We start from the raw sequence: 17,710 nt of genomic DNA, 5'->3' as shown, positions 1-17,710 counted from the left end.
GGTTTGTTGTCTATAAGATACCTGCTTGTAATTCATATTTTTAACTTTATTTATTACATTTATTTAATTGCAGGTTTGTCATCATTCGTGGTATTTATCATATTAGCAAAGATAAGTTAAATGGAAATATTAAATTATTATTTTACAGAGACAAAAGCGAGTGTGGGGTTCGCGAGAGCTAAATTCGCAGGAGCTAAATTCGCCCGCCAGATGGCGCGCGCTGTACACTGTCAATCGAGCGAAGATTCTACAGTTTCTAGCTGCGGTTGATCGTGTCCTGTCATTTCGGCAAGTCATGTGTAGATTGATGAGGGCAATGACGCCTAAAGATGTATAGTTTTTAAAAGTAGCCACTGCATTTTTTTTGTAAAACAGTAGTATGATATATACTACAAATGCTAATTTCATCTGGAAATGAAAAAAGAACGCATGGGATGACTATTTTCTTCAAATGACCCAAATTAGGAAAGTAAATGGCAGTAATTAGTAATTGGCACTATACTTTACATATTTTGTTTTTCCTTGGGTTGTTTCCACCCAAATATTTTATAACATTGTTTGCTTATAGTGACCTTACTCTTATAAATTTGCAACGTGGCTGTTAATTCTGTATCAAATAAGCCTACTGTACATTGAAAACGATAGATCATTGATTATAACATAGGCACGATACGCCGTCATGCGCAAAAGGTGCCAGAAATGAAGAGGATCCAGTTGCGGAGGAGGCGAGCACCATAGGGAGCACCGTTGAAAGGATCACGGATGTGCAGATTAAAAGAAGTGGCAAAACCATTCTCTTTTGTCAAAAATGGCCAAAAACACATCCCTATATTTCCGTATTGTAGAGGGCAGGAGCCTTCCAGTCAAAGACGTGTAAGTATGTCTTAATTGTACTTATGCAACGGGCAGCAATTACTCCTATTTGCTTGTTTATAGGTTTCTCGTTGTGTGAAGTACTCTCATACTAGGATGTACACTTGTTTGGAAGTTAAGAATACCTTTGTTTTACAGCACTTATTGAGATATTAGTGGTAAAATGTGACTACAAGTAGCCTAGACATGACAGGTGTTTAAGATATTTATATCAATAATGTATTTCGCAACTGATAAGGGAAGAGCATATCTGTAGGTTTCCTCTGCGACCTTCATTCCATCTTTAAAAATATTTATTTTTATCTGTCAAGCTCTGGGACCAGTGACCCATACTGCATTGTAAAAGTTGACAATGAAGTTGTGGCCAGGTGAGTCCATCATATCAGTCATATTCATTCTTGCTTTGTTTGCTACTCAATTTGACTGTTTTATAAATGTGATTGATAAATGGGCTAAACGTTTACTTCAAAATTGTATGTGACAGCAAGTGGCATGCTGCTGCCAAAAACGTTAAAACTGATAGGGCACTACTGTTAATGCAATGGCAAAATATATTTATCAGTTCTAAGGAAACAGTGTTGTATCCTATCATGTTGTCTTTACTCTATGCCAAACCTCTGATTGCTCTCACACACGTTGAATTCAGAACAGGATAGGAACAGGATGTATAATGAGGAGTCGGTTGCTGGACTTTGGGTGCCCCGCTATGTTTTATACAGGCTAGCATGGCAGGAGTGTGGTATAGTAGGCTAGGTGTGTGATCACTGATAAGGACTGTGGTGTTCTTAGGTTGAGCCCCCCAAGTGCAATTGAACCTGATCCAGGGCTGGCCTTTAAGACACCAGTAGGTAACCATGGAGAGGGGACATAAATTATTGCAGGGAGCTCCCGTTCCCATTCCCGGCTCCAGGCAGGGCCATGGAAGGCTGATGGTAGGGGGACATGTTCATGCAGCGCGTTGCCCGGGGTTTGGCTGTGTGTGTTCACACAAGTGTACTCTGTATATAAATGTCCCATATGTTTCATTTGTTGTCTTTTGGGAACTATGTACTCCCCTCTGCTGGTTCATTACCTGTCGCATTGTCCTCATGTGGAATGACTAACGAGTTAATCACAACTCCCGGCTAATCAAGACTCCCAACACTCCCGACACCTCTTTCCTGACAAACTGATGTTTCAGCGGTTGATAAAATGCATTTGTTTTGTCTTTTCATTTAGTTGTTTCCTCTCCCACAATGAGAGGAGTTGGAGGGTTGACTGACTGCAGAGATCTGCATCAGTCTCTGGCTGTCTCATTATCAGCTCACTGACTCACTGACTGTGTGCTTTCTGGACGACTTGGTGCATTGACCCTGCTGTGGGGTAATGGTGTCTGGAAAAGCAGAGTTTCATTATAATAAAGGGATGCACATTACTGATGAAAATAGACCGTCCTGCTTCCCATTGGCATAGAGGACATGATGTAGAAGTCATTCCTCAATTTCATGTCTAGACAGCAGGTTTGCAATCTCCAGTTTATGGTTAGAGCATCTGCAGTAGTTAATGTTTCATAATGAAAAGTCTGATTTAAAAATGATTGCATATAGACTTGTATTTTGTTATTCCACACACTGCCTTTTGAAGCTATTGCATTGTTATTCTATCACTGTTTCATTACTTTCAACACATCACAATATTCCCCACACAGCCTTCATTGTAAGTTGTTGTCTTTCATTGTTACTGACATTCACAATGAAAGGGATTATGGTTATGAATAAGAAATAAGGGTCATGTAGTACTTTCTGTGGTTACTATTATTTGCACTGTTACCTTGCAGGACAGCCACCGTGTGGAAGAACCTCAACCCTTTCTGGGGAGAAGAATACACACTGCACCTCCCAACGGGGTTCCACTCTCTCTCCTTCTATGTCATGGATGAGGACACCATTGGGTAAGATTGTCTTTAACATCTGTCAGAGAGAATTATTGTAGTGTTTCTGTGTCAACAAATTAGTTGATAATTGTGTATAAACAGGTTATAACCTGTAGAGTTATCATAGTTTTGTAATTGAAGAGATGTTCATGATTGTGTTGGCTTGTTTAACAGAGGCTGTGATTTTAGAGTTTTGTATCCAGACTGACTGGGTGAAGAATCATGGATGTGTGTTTTGGAAAAACCTGAACGCTTTCAATAAACAAACATCGACATACAGATGGTAGCACAGATTGAGAAATGAAATACTACCTCAGTCTCCTGATCAACAACCTCCTCCGTCTATGTATATAATTCTTACTGTATTATGAGGTCACTTTATAGGATGTTAAGTCCTTTTTTGAGAAATACCTCATGTGAAGACCTTTATTTTCAGTTATACGTTTTTGTTAATTGTGACTTATGTTCTCCCTTTTTTTTGCCCTAGCCATGATGACGTCATTGGAAAGATATCGCTGAGCAAAGACACCATCGGGGCCAAGGTTAAAGGTAAACCTGATCACTATATGTCACAATACTGTTTGTGGCTTTAAATGAGTGGGTGGCACTGAGATGATAGGAAAAACTACCAGCACAGAAACACATCTAAATGCTTATTGATTTATAGAATTGTCGTGCTACGGTTGAGATCTGTGGGTCTGCTTCTCTGTCTATGCCATGCTAGAGAGGGTAAACCAAAAGAGCAAAGGGTCATCAGAGAGGGGTTATTCCCATGACTCTGAGTAAGGCGCTGCCATGTAGGTCACTGTGATTGAAGAGCTGGGTCTTTTTTAGATCCTGTTGCTGGGAAATGTTGCCAGTGTATTCTCACAAATCCATAGGTTAATTTAGAGATTCATTTTCTGACTGCTATGCTTGTTTGATCATATACTATTCTCTACATATTCGTCCCTATGAGCCAAACAGCTTCCTTCTCATTGGACAGCGAACAGACAGGGAGAGAATGGCCTGTACATGGTTACATTTGTTTGCAGGATTGCTCCTTGAATCAGGGTTTGCATCAACTCCAGGATCATTCATTGTACAGTGCAGCTATCCTTTTGTTTAAAACACCACTATAGTCTGTGAGAAGCAACCGAAAGCTTTTCAAACAGCCAGCCTGCGCCTTTCTTCACCACAGCACACCTGACTCTCCTACAGTAACTTTTAATGTGGGAATTAGTTAGAATATATAGCAATAATGTCTTTGCCCTGCTTTTCCTTATCCATGGCAACTGGGTATAATAATTATATTGTTACTTTGAATGTGTTTTGACACTACATGAAAGCAAATGTGACACTTTCTCTGTTAGTTAGTGTCTTATACCCATGTCTCTCTCCAGGGAACATTCTGCATTCAGTCCTGATTCACTGCAACATGTTGCCACTGAGTCAACAACTCCTTCACAGGATCTTAGGAATTCTCTCCTCTTTTGGCTGTGAAACTGAAGTCACTGCCCTCGCCACCTTGTATCTCAACCGGAAATGTCAGCAGCAGTCCTCATATTATCACACACAAACAATCCTCGTCTTTTGATATACTGTACACTATATATACAAAAGTATGTGGACACCCCTTCAAATTAGTGGATGCAGCTATTTCAGCGACATCCGTTGCTGACAGGTTTATACAATCCAGTACACAGCCATGCAATCTCCATAGACGAACATTGGCAGTGGAATGGCCTTACTGAAGAGCTCAGTGACTTTCAACGTTGCACCGTCACAGGATGCCACCTTTCCAACAAGTCAGTTCGTCAAATTTCTGCCCTGCTTGAGCTGTCCCAGTCAACTGTAAGTACTGTTATTGTGAAGTGGAAACGTCTAGGAGCAACAACGGCTCAGACGTGAAGTGGTAGGCTACACAAGCTCACAGAATGGGACCGCCACGTGCTGAAGCACATAGCACGTAAAAATCTTCTGTCCTCAGGTGCAACACTCACTTCCGAGTTCTAAACTGCCTCTGGAAGTAATGTCAGCACAAGAACTGTTCCCCGGGAGCTTCATGAAATGGGTTTCCATTTCATGCCAAGCGTCAGATAGAGTGGTGTAAAGCCCACCGCCATTGGACTCTGGAGCAGTGGAAACGCGTTCTCTGGAGTGATGAATCACGCTTCACTATCTGGCAGTCAGACGGACGAATCTGGGTTTGGCGGATGGCAGGAGAATGCTACCTGCCCAATGCATAGTGCCAACTGTAAAGTTTGGTGGAGGAGGAATAATGGTCTGGGGTTGTTTGTTATGGTTTGGGCTAGGCCCCTTAGTTCCAGTGAAGGGAAATCTTAACACTACAGCATACAATGACATTCTAGATGATTCTGTGCTTCCAACTTTGTGGCAACAATTTGGGGAAGGCCCTTTCCTGTTTCAGCATGTTAATGCGCCAATGCACAAAGTGAGATCCATACAGAAATGGTTTGTCGAGATCGGTGTGGAAGAACTTGACTGGCCTGCCCTGACCTCACTAATGCTCTTGTGGCTGAATGGAATGTGGAATGCCTTCCCAGAAGAGTGGAGGCTGTTACAGCAGCCAAGGGGGGACCAACTCCATATTAATGCCCACGATTTCGGAATGAGATATTCGATGAGCAGGTGTCCACATACTTTTGATCATGTTGTATATGTACCAGACATTTATCCAGGGTTGGACTTATCAATGGGAATGTGTTTAAGGGTTGAGTAAATGTTCACATTAACAGAGACATGCATGGCACTGCCCGTTAGTTAGAGACACTAGGCATTATTGGTATAGTACTAGGCTGTCTGTTTTCTATGATTTCCCTGATAGGCTTTATTAAATGCCACATACAGTGACTTCAGAAAGTATTCACACCCCTTGACTTTTTCCACATTTTGTTGTTACAAAGTAGGCAAAAAAATATTTGAATATTTTTTTTTGTCAATGATTTACACAAAAACCTCTAACGTCAAATTGGAAGAAAAAATTGAACATTTGTATGTAATATAACACTAAGTCAATACATGTTAGAATCACCTTTGGCAGTGACTACAGCTGTGAGTCTTGCTGGGTAAGTCTCTAGCAGCTTTGCACACCTGGATTGTACAATTTTTGCACATTATTCTTTCAACATTCTTCAAAAATATGAAAAGTGGTACTCAGTGATGTGTTGTGCTGAATTTCCCCAAACATAATGCTTTGTATTTAGGACATAAAGTACATTTCTTTGCCATATTTTTTGCTATTTTACTTTAGTACTTTATTGCAAACAGGATGCATGTTTTGGAATATTTTTATTCTGTACAGGCTTCCTTCTTTTCACTCTGTCATTTAGGTTAGTATTGTGGAATAACTACAATGTTGTTGATCCATCCTCAGTTTTCTCCTATCACAGCCATTAAACTCTGTAACTGTTTTAAAGTTACCATTAGCTTCATGGTGACATCCCATGAGCAACTGAGTTAGGAAAGACAATCTGTATGTTTGTAGTGGCTGGGTGTATTGATACACCATCCAAAGTGTAAATAATAACTTCACCATGCTCAAAGGGATATTCAATGTCTGCTTTTTAAATCTTTACCCATCTACCAATAGGTGCCCTTCTTTGCGAGGCACTGGAAAACCTCCCTGGTATTTTTTGTTGAATATGTGTTTGAAATTCACTGCTTGACTAAGGAGCCTTACAGATAATTATAAACTCAGCAAAAAAAAGAAACGTCCTCTCACTGTCAACAGCGTTTACTTTCAGCAAATTTAACATGTGTAAATATTTGTATGAACATAACAAGATTCAACAACTCATACATAAACTGAACAAGTTCCACAGACATGTGACTAACAGAAATGGAATAATGTGTCCCTGAACAAAGGTGGGGTCAAAATCAAAAGTAACAGTCAGTATCTGTTGTGACCACCAGCTGCATTAAGTACTGCAGTGCATCTCCTCCTCATGGGCTGCACCATATTTACCCGTTCTTGCTGTGAGATGTTACCCCACTCTTCCACCAAGGCACCTGCAAGTTCCCGGACATTTCTGGGGGGAATGGCCCTAGCCCTCACCCTCCGATCCAACAGGTCCCAGATGTGCTCAATGAGATTGAGATCCGGGCCCTTCGCTGGCTATGGCAGAACACTGACATTCCTGTCTTGCAGGAAATCACACACAGAACGAGCAGTATGGCTGGTGGCATTGTCATGATGGAGGGTCATGTCAGGATGAGCCTGCAGGAAGGGTACCACATGAGGGAGGAGGATGTCTTCCCTGTAACGCACAGTGTTGAGATTGCCTGCAATGACAACAAGCTCAGTCCGGTGATGCTGTGACACACCGCCCCAGACCATGACTGACCCTCCACCTCCAAATAGATCCTGCTCCAGAGTACAGGCCTCGGTGTAACGCTCATTCCTTCAACGATAAACGCGAATACGATCATCACCCCTGGTGAGACAAAACCGTGACTCGTCAGTGAAGAGCACTTTTTGCCAGTCCTGTCTGGTCCAGGGATGGTGGGTTTGTGCCCATAGGCGACGTTGTTGCCGGTGATGTCTGGTGAAGACCTGCCTTACAACAGGCCTACAAGCCCTCAGTCCAGCCTCTCTCAGCCTATTGCGGACAGTCTGAGCACTGATGGAGGAATTGTGCGTTCCTTGTGTAACTCGGGCAGTTGTTGTTGCCATCCTGTACCTGTCCCGCAGGTGTGATGTTTGGATGTACGGATCCTGTGCAGGTGTTGTTACACATGGTCTCCCACTGTTAGGACGATCCCTGTAGTGCTGTCTTAGGCATCTCACAGTACGGACATTGCAATTTATTGCCCTGGCCACATCTGCAGTCCTCATGCTTCCTTGCAGCATGCCTAAGGCGCGTTCACGCAGATGAGCAGGGACCCTGGGCACCCTTAGTGTCCTAAGTTTTCATAACTGTGACCTTAATTGCCTACCGTCTGTAAGCTGTTAGTGTCTTAACGACCGTTCCACAGGTGCATGTTCATTAATTGTTTATTGTTCATTGAACAAGCATGGTGTGTTTAAACCCTTTACAATGAAGATCTGTGAAGTTATTTGGATTTTTACGAATTATCTTTGAAAGACAGGGTCCTGAAAAAGGGACGTTCCTTTTTTTGCTGAGTTTATGTGTTATGTACAGAGATGAGGTAGTTAGCCTAGTGGTAAGAGTGGCAGTTAGCCTAGTGGTTAGAGCATTGGGCCAGTAACCAAAAGGTTGGTGGATTGAATCCCTGAGCTGACAAGGTAAAAATCTGTTATTCTGCCCCTAAACAAGGCAGTTAACCCACTGTTCCTAGGCTGTCATTGTAACGAAGAATTTGTTCTTAACTGACATGGCTAGTTAAATAAAAAGTTATTCAAAAATCATGTTAAACACTGTTATTGCACGAAGTGAATCCATGTGACTTGTTAAGCACATTTTTACTCCTGAACTATCTTGGCTTGGGGTTGAAAGGGGTTGAATACTTATTGACCCAAGACATTTCAGCTTTAGATTTTTTATTCATTTTAATTTTTTTCAAAAAATATAATTCCATTTTGACATTATGGGGTATTGTGTTTAGGCAAGTGACAAAAAAATCTCAATTTAACACAACAGAATGTTGGAAAAAGTCAAAGGGTGTGAACACTTTCTGAAGGCACTGTATGTGTTGTAATGTCCCCTGTGTCCAGGGTTAGATAATTGGCTGAATCTGACCCGGGTGGACCCGGATGAGGAGGTGCAGGGGGAGATCCACTTTAGTCTGGAGCTTCTCAGAGATGCCAAAGGTGTAGGACTACGATGCCATTTCATAGAGGCCAGGTAAGACACATACTTTATTGGTTAATTGATGCTACTAAGCTGTTATGGTCTCTTATTGAAATGCATAACTGCTTCTTCAATCTCAAAATATTGGCAAAATGCTCATCCTCTTTGACAGATCATCTTACAGTGACTAATGTGTTGTGGACGAATTCACAATATCTGCAATGCTCAGCAATCAATGTTATTGCTGTCGCCTTTATTCTTAAAGTAAATAAGTCCTAGAGGATATTGTGTTTACCTGCCTGTTGAAGTGCCAGCAGACACCAAAGCCAAAGAGTTACAGGAAGCAGATTTTGAGGAGGATAAGCTCATTTCATTTAGCAAAAGGAACGTGCCACAGAGACATCCATAAGAAATGAGAGGCATAGAGGTCCCTGAGAGGGCTTCAGTAACAGGATGGAGACTGAGCACTGTGAGCATGGCCGCCGTCCAGCGTGGCTGTTTCTGAAGGCTTTATGCAATCATTGGCAACATTCTCAATACCCTCTGAAGGAGGGCTTCCAACTAGATCTGGCCTTCTCTCAGCACTGCCATACGTTTAAAATTAGGGGTTTCAGTTTATTTATTTTCTACTAAGAAATCCTAACATTTTTCCACTGAGGTCTTCCAGCTAAGCTCTGCACAGAGGGTGACAACCAATGACAATGAGCATAGTGTTCCAGAGAATTCAGATTAGGGGATGAAGCAACTTTGTTTTCTCTCTTGGAAGCAGAGCACCGCATGGAAAACATTGTATCAAACAGCAGATTTTAGAATGTCTGGTGCTCCTTTGCCTTTGTGTCCTGTAGACAAGGGTTTCCCAAACTCGGTCCTGGGTTTGGGCCCCCCCCTGGGTGCACAGTTAGTTTTTTGCCCTAGCACTACACAGCTTGTTCAAATAATCAAAGCTGGATGATAAGTTGGTTATTTGAATCTCATTGTCTCACTACACTTAATATCTCACTCTCACTACACTCACTATCTCACTATACTAACTATCTCAATACACTTACTTTCTCACAACACTCACGATCCCACTACACTCACTGTCTCACTACACTTACCATCTCACTACATTCACTATCTCACTACACTCAGGATCTTACTGTCTCCCTACACTTACCATCTCACTATCCCACTATACTCACTATCTCACTACACTCACTATCTCACTCTCAATACACTCACTTTCTCACTACACTTACTATTTCACTGTCTCACTACACTTACCATCTCACTACACTTACTATCTCGCTACACTCACTAGCTCACTACACTTACTTCACTGACTGTCTCACCATCTCACTACACTCATTGTCACTACAATTACTATCTCATTACACTCACTATTTCACACTCACTACTACACTTACTACACTCACTATCTCAGTCTCACTAAATATATAATCTCACTACACTTACCATCATCTCACTGTCCCACTACACTCACTATCTCACTATCTCAGTCTCACTAAATATATCATCTCACTACACGCACTATCTCAGTACACTCACTATCTCAAATAAAATAAAATAAAATGTTATTTGTCACATGCGCCGAATACAACAGGTGTAGGACCTTACCATTAAATCCTTACTTACAAGCCCTTAACCAACACTGCAGTTGAAGAAATAGAGTTAAGAAAATATAAATAAAAAAGGAAAAGTAACACAATAAAATGACATAACAATAACGAGGCTATTTACAGTGGGTACCGCATCAATGTGCGGGGGTACAGGTTAGTCGAAGTAATTTGTACATGTAGGTAGGGGTACCTCACTCTCACTACACTCACTTTCTCACTACACTTACTATCTCACTGTCTCATTACACTCACTATCTCACTCTCACTACACTTACTGTCTCACTAAACTCACTCTCTCACTCCACTTACTATCTCACTATACTTACCATCTCACTACACTCACTATCTCACTACACTTACTGTCACTACAATTACTATCTTACCACACTCAACATCTCACTCTCAATACACTTACTATCTCAGTCTCATTACATTTACCATCTCACTACACTTACTATCTCATTATCTCACTACACTCTCTCACTAATCTCACTAACCCACTACAATTACTATCTTACTACACTCAATATATCACTCTCACTACACTCACTATCTCACTTTCACTACACTTGCTATCTCACTTACTATCTCGCTACACTCACTATCTCACTATACTCACTACACTTACTGTCTCGCTACACATACAATCTTACTACATTCACTTTTTCACTACACATACAATCTCCCTACACTTTATCACTACACTTACTATCTCACTGTCTCACTACACCCACTATCTCACTACACTTTCTCATTACACTTACTATCTCAATGTCTCACTACACTCCCTCTCACTACACTCACTATCTTACTACACTTACTTTCTCACTACACTTACTATTTTACAATACTTACTATCTCATTATCTCACTACACTTACTGTCTCCCTACACTTTACCTCCCTATCTCAGTCTATACACATACTTTTTCACTACACGTACTATCTCCCGACACTTTCTCACTACACTTACTATCTCACTGTCTCACTACATCCACTATCTCACTACACTTTCTCACTACACTTACTATATCACTGTCTCATTACACTCACTCTCACTACACTCACTATCTCACCACACCTACTTTCTCACTACACTTACTATTTCACTACACTTACTATCTCTTTATCTCACTAGTCACTATCTCACTACACTCTCTCACTAATCTCACTGTCTCACTACACTTACTATCTTACTACACTTTATCTCCCTATCTCACAGTCTCTACACATACTATTTCACTATCTCACTACACTTACGATCTCACCGCACTTACTATCTTACTACATTTAATATCTCACTACTCTTACTATCTCACTCTCTACACTTATCTCACTATCCTTACTAACCTTCTGACACTACACTTAATATCTCACTACCTCGCTATACTTACTATCTCACTACACTGTCTCTACACAACTCACCACACTTACTATCTCACCACACTTACTATCTCACCACACTTACTATCTCGCTATACTTACTATCTCACTACACTTACTGTCTCATTATCTCACTACACTTACTATCTCACTATCCTTACTATCTCACTTTCTCACTACATTTACTATCTCACTACACTTACCATCTCACTATTACATCTACACAGCCCCTCAAAGTTCTTTCATCTTTAGATTTGGCAGACTAATGTAAAATGTAGGAGAATGATATATGCACATATCACCCCGCTCATTGAATAATTCCAGAACCCTGTAAAAGGTCAGGGGTTGCTCATGCACTAATGTGTTTCTGTTTGTTGACCTCTTAGAGACTTGGCACCAAGAGACATTTCTGGAACCTCTGATCCCTTTGCCAGAATCCTCTTCAATAACCACAGTGCAGAGACTTCGGTGAGTAGGGAGATGAGCTGGATAACGTGTACATGTCTGAATGAATCACCAACTTTAGCGGAGACAACGACTGATTATGTTAAATAGTATATGAAATGTTTTTCTTCTGTGTTTGTCTGTCAGATCATTAAAAAGACTCGTTACCCACACTGGGGTGAGACCCTGGAGTTGGAGCTTGAGACAGAGGAGCTGTCTGAGGGAGGGACTGTCACAGTGGAGGTCTGGGACTGGGACATGGTGGGCAAAAATGACTTCCTGGGAAAGGTGAAGCGGTTATGTTCCTAAAGTCCAATCCCTCATACTTATGTTAATCTGTGAGGACACGTTATACTTATTTCTACTATATAGAATGATTCATACTTTTACAAATACAAATATGTATTTTTGGTGGTATAATACTGTTTCAGTTTAGTGTATGATGTATTGGTTATTTGTTTTCATGTTCAGGTGGAAATCCCTTTTGCTTGCCTGCACAAGACACCTCTGGTACAGGGTTGGTTTCGTCTGCTGCCCCTGGGAAACAATGAGGATGATGCTGGGTAAGGAGTGTATGGGTGTTAGTGTGGTTGTGTGGATGTGTATCGGTTTGTGTGTGTATGAGAGAGAGGGAGGGGGGTGGTTTTTTATGTATATTTCTTCATCTTAAATGTCACTTGTGACGTTAAGTAGGACTTGAGGACATATTGGTCCCCCTCTAATGCCACAGGCCACGATTGACATCAGTTGTTTGTCTGGTGTCCTGCCTGGGATGGTTTTTTATTTCAGGTTTTTGACTATTTCCCTTTTCAACGTGCGTGCACACACGCGCACACACGCGCACACACACACACAGAAAGAGCGAGAGAGTCATTAGGGAGTGAGTCACAGCTTTAGGGAGTGCTTGTTTGGGAAGGAATGAAAAGGTACTATCAGAAGGCCTGTCATTCCCAATATGTTAGGGGACAGGAAACTATAAAAAATAACCATTACAGGGTGGTTGTCGCACATCACGCCACCAAACCTAATATAATGTGGGCACATTCCCCTGGTAATGCTCAGCACTACCTGTGCTATAACATTCTTGTGCTAAGCGAACTTCTTGTGAGTATTGTTTAATTAAGAATGTCGTGACTGTAGTGTCTCTGAGGCCTCTCGCTCTCGCTGTCCACAGAGGTAAGCTGGGTGCGCTGCGACTGAAGGTGCGTCTGGTGGAGGACCGTATTCTGCCCTCCATGTACTACCAGCCTCTCATTGACCTGCTGGTGCAGTCAGTCATCTCTCCTGCTGAGGTCAACATCACACTGCTGTCACATACACAACCAATTGTTATTAACTAATTCTACAGGATATTTTTCTGATTTGTTCAACCACTAATGTATTACATTTTTCATGCCATTTTTTATTTTAAATGTAACCTTTATTTAACTAGGCAAGTCAGTTAAGAACAAATTGTTATTTACAATGACAGCCTACCGGGGAACAGTGGGTTAACTGCATTGTTCAGGGGCAGAACGACAGATGCCATGGTGCGTGATTCCTTCCTATGAAAATATATTTAATTCTTTAGATTTCTTACTATATACCACATCCTTTCACCACAGGGTTTATACAGTATATAGAGCCTACTGTACCCCATGGCTGACAGACACATAGCCAGCTTCCTCTCATAAATGAACACCTGGCTAATGGACCCTGACTGTCTCTACGCTCTGACCCACCCCAGGTGGAGGACGGCAGCCCCCTGACCATGTTGGAGGAGGTGACCACGGTGGAGAGCCGGCAGGACGTGGCCATGACCCTGGTCAAGATCTACCTGGGGCAGGGCCTGGTGGTGCCCTTCCTGGACTACCTCAACACCCGCGAGGTCAACCACACCTGTAAGATATACTGGCTGGCTGGGGCAATTTAACATAGGACAGGAAAGTCATATTCCTGAGCGTATGCTTTTCTAGATGCTCTTGTCAAAAATCATGGTTATATGACCACTGAGTCTCTTGGATGTAGTGAAGGTTGAGGTAATGGGCAGTGTTGGAAGGAGCTTGCGGCTGTGAACAACCAGACACTGTGTAGGTTAAGGTAGTGGACAGTGTTGGAAGGAACTTTGAGTGTATATGTGCTAGGCAGATTAAAAAAGAGCCCAGTTGATCACCTGCTCTTGTTCCTGCGTATCCTGCAGAGGCTCTAAACAATGCTGGTATTTAACTCTGATTTGACGCTCTCTCTCTCTAATCGCAGCAGTAGCCAGGGTCAGTCTGTCTGTGTGGGCGGGCGGTGCAGCATTATATTAATCAGACCTCCAGCAATTATTCATCCTTACTGTTGTTTGACACATTCTGGGTGTTCATTAATTATGTTCCTGTCTCCACTCGGGTCCCCAGGCTAAGTCATAAGGAGTTTAGTTGTGCTCTTTTTTTTCTCACTTTCTGTTAGTGTGGCTTGTGATAACAAGCAAAGTTTCCATAGCAACTCCACACGATCTAAAAGGGAGCTCGTTGATCATAAGATCAAAATAGACATTGGGGAGTAGAAAAATGTGAGAAAACAAAAAGTGAGAAAAAAAACTAGAAATTAATTTATGTTGAAGAAGTGGTGTGGTAGAACAAACTTTTAACATCCTTTTTAATATCATAAAAGAGCTGGCAGCTCTTCTCTTCTCACAAATGAGCTTCTGGCCTACAACTACACTGATCAAAAATATTTACGCAATATGCAACAATTTCAAAGATTTTACTATCACTGAGTTACAGTTCATATAAGAAAATCAGTCAATTTAAATAAATTAATTAGGCCCTAATCAATGGATTTCACATGACTGGGAATACAGATATTAATCTGTTGGTCACAGATACCTTAAAAAGGTAGGGGCATGGATCAGAAAACCAGTCAGTATCTGGTGTGACCACCATTTGCCTCATGCAGCACGACACATCTCCTTTGCATAGAGTTGAACATGTTGTTGATTGTGGCCTGTGGAATGCTGTCCCACTCCTCTACAATGGCTGTGTGAAGTAGCTGGATATTGGTGGGAACTGGAACACACTGTCGTACACATTGATCCAGAGCATCCCAAACATGCTCAATGGGCGACATGTCTGGTGAGAATGCAGACCATGGAAGAACTAGGACATATTCAGCTTCCAGGAATTGTGTACAGATCCTTGCGACATGGGGTGTGTGCATTACTATGCTGAAACATGAGGTGATGGTGGTGGATGAATGGCACGACAAATGGGGCTCAGGATTTGGTATCTCTGTCTATTCAAATTGCCATCGATAAAATGCAATTATGTTCATTGTTCGTAGCTTATACCTGCCGATACCATAACCCTACCGCCACAATGTGGCGCTCTGTTCACAACGTTGACATCAGAAAACTACTCGACGCCATATACGCTGTCTGCCATCTGCCCGGTACAGTTGAAACCAGGATTCATCCGTGAAGAGCACACTTCTCCTGTGTGCCAGTGGCTATCGAAGGTGAGCATTTCCCCACTGAAGTCAGTTACAACGCCAAACTGCAGTCAGGTCAAGACCCTGGTGAGGACAACGTGCATGCAGATGAGCTGACAGTTTGTGCAGAAATTATTTGGTTGTGCATACCACACTTTCATCAGCTGTCCAGGTGAATGGTCTCAGACAATCCCGCAGGTGAAGAAGCCGGATGTGGAGGTCCTGGGCTGACGTGGTTACATGTGATCTGTGGTTGTGAACACAGTTGAACGTACTACCAAATTCTCTAAAATTATGTTGAAGGCGACTTGTGGTAGAGAAATTAACAATCAATTCTCTGGCAACAACTCTGGTGGACATTCCTGCAGTCAGCATGCCAATTGCACGCTCCCTGAAAACAGTGGCCTTTTATTGTCCTCTGCACAAGGTGGACCTGTGTAATGATCATGCTGTTTAATTAGCTTCTTGATATGCCACACCTGACAGGCGGATGGATTATCTTGGCCAAGGAGAAATGCTCACTAACAGGGCTGTAAACAAATTTGTGCACAACATTTGAGAGAAATAAGCTTTTTGTGCTTATGGAGATTTTCTGGGATCTTTTTAATTTCAGCTCATGAAACATGGGACCAACACTTTACATTGCGTTTATATTTTTGTTCAGTATAAAACATTTTGCCCGGCAATAGGTCATATCACTATGACTACATCAATGTTCCTCCCTCCAAGGATAAAGGTAACTTGGGTAGAAAATGGGGCCAATGAAAGTCCTCTTTGAAAATAGATTAGCACTAGTATTGATGTAGCCCTAGCTGACCGAGATCAGTATTTGGTTTATTACTCCTCTTAGCCCCATACACAGTGGTTTAGAAATATGATGTCCCTGAAATGTATAGCTTACATTCCTCTACTCTTTAATGTATCTCTCTGACAGTGGATCCAAACACCCTGTTCCGGTCCAACTCACTAGCTTCTAAGGCCATGGAACAGTTCATGAAGGTGAGTAGGAATTCTCATCATGTTGTCTGGGCATGCTCTCTCTGTCAATCCAATGTGTTAGCTGGATTCTCACTTTGCTCTTACCGGTCTCACAGTAAAGCACTATAGCCTAGTCCTAAAGACATGGGAATGACTTAAATCTAAGAACCACTGTTGTTCTGAATAACTGGCATTAGCTGTGTAAACTGACTGGATATATATAAAATAGCTTTGAATGGATGTTTTCTAAATGTGAGGTATTGTGCACTGGCAGGCTGTGGGGATGCTGTACCTTCATGAGATCCTGAAGCCTATCATTAACCGCATCTTTGAGGAGAAGAAGTACATTGAGCTGGACCCGTGTAAAATTGACCTGAACAGAACCAGGTAAACAGAAAATACTGGTGTCGAAATACAGGTGTGAAAATGATTGTTTACACCCTCAGAGATATACTAGTTTCCTGGATAACAACCCATAACATCTACAGTATATAAGACTTGCATCATAGCATAATCCCCACGTCCTCCACAGTGTGACTGGAGAAGACAACATCAAGACATGAAAAAGGAATGTAAAAATGGGGGAAGTTTGTTGCCTGGCAACCAGAGAGAACCCCCTGAGATGCCTATCTCTGACACCCACCCATATCCAGTATCTATCATCCCTATATCTGCCCAGACCAGACCTGATCATTTACAGAGACTGATCCTACATCTCCATAGACGTAACCTGCTATCTACTGTACCACATTAGTGGTCAAGTTTCCACAGACGTAATAACACTGAGGGATCTATTGAGACATGAAATGTATAAGATGGCGCCTGATTGACAAGATGGCGCCTGATTGACAAGATGGCGCCGATAGAGATGGCAACTTCGCTTCTAGTCCTTAGGAAACTGTGCAGTATTTTTTTTTTTAAATTTATGTATTATTTCTTACATTATTAGCCCAGAAAACCTTAAGTGTTATTACATACAGCTAGGAAGAACTATTGGATATCAGAGAGACGTCAACTTACCAGCACAACCAGCACTACGACCAGGAATACAACTTTCCCAAAGCGGATCCTTTGTCTGCACCTCCCAGGGCATTCAAACTGATTCCAGAGGCTGACCCAAAATGGAAGAAAGGGTGCCGGAGCGGTCTTCTAGTGAGGCTTCGGATGCACGCACACCACCCACTGCTTCCGAGTATATTACTCACTAATGTCCAGTCCCTAGTTAACAAAATCTACGAAATCAGAGCAAGAGTTGCTTTCCAAAGAGATATCTGGGATTGTAACATAGTCTGTT

General features: G+C 41.9%; 1 protein-coding gene across 1 annotated transcript in view; it reads left to right on the top strand.

Annotated features, from left to right (window-relative positions):
* The first annotated feature begins 650 nt into the window (after window positions 1-650).
* The window catches only part of LOC106585515 (rasGAP-activating-like protein 1), a 32,775-nt gene continuing 15,715 nt past the window's right edge, over window positions 651-17,710 (top strand). Inside the window, exons 1-12 of the mRNA XM_014171808.3 lie at window positions 651-873; window positions 1,185-1,241; window positions 2,690-2,803; window positions 3,273-3,334; window positions 8,463-8,592; window positions 11,928-12,009; window positions 12,133-12,273; window positions 12,457-12,548; window positions 13,160-13,277; window positions 13,712-13,865; window positions 16,373-16,437; window positions 16,691-16,803. Of these exons, the coding sequence (XP_014027283.3) occupies window positions 809-873; window positions 1,185-1,241; window positions 2,690-2,803; window positions 3,273-3,334; window positions 8,463-8,592; window positions 11,928-12,009; window positions 12,133-12,273; window positions 12,457-12,548; window positions 13,160-13,277; window positions 13,712-13,865; window positions 16,373-16,437; window positions 16,691-16,803 (1,193 nt within the window). The 5' untranslated portion in view covers window positions 651-808. The remainder of the gene's footprint in view (window positions 874-1,184; window positions 1,242-2,689; window positions 2,804-3,272; window positions 3,335-8,462; window positions 8,593-11,927; window positions 12,010-12,132; window positions 12,274-12,456; window positions 12,549-13,159; window positions 13,278-13,711; window positions 13,866-16,372; window positions 16,438-16,690; window positions 16,804-17,710) is intronic.

Source organism: Salmo salar, chromosome 24 (assembly GCF_965601325.2).
Source record: "Salmo salar chromosome 24, fSalSal1, whole genome shotgun sequence".
Classification (NCBI taxonomy): Eukaryota; Metazoa; Chordata; class Actinopteri; order Salmoniformes; family Salmonidae; genus Salmo; species Salmo salar.
This window is presented reverse-complemented; position numbering and strand designations above follow the sequence as displayed.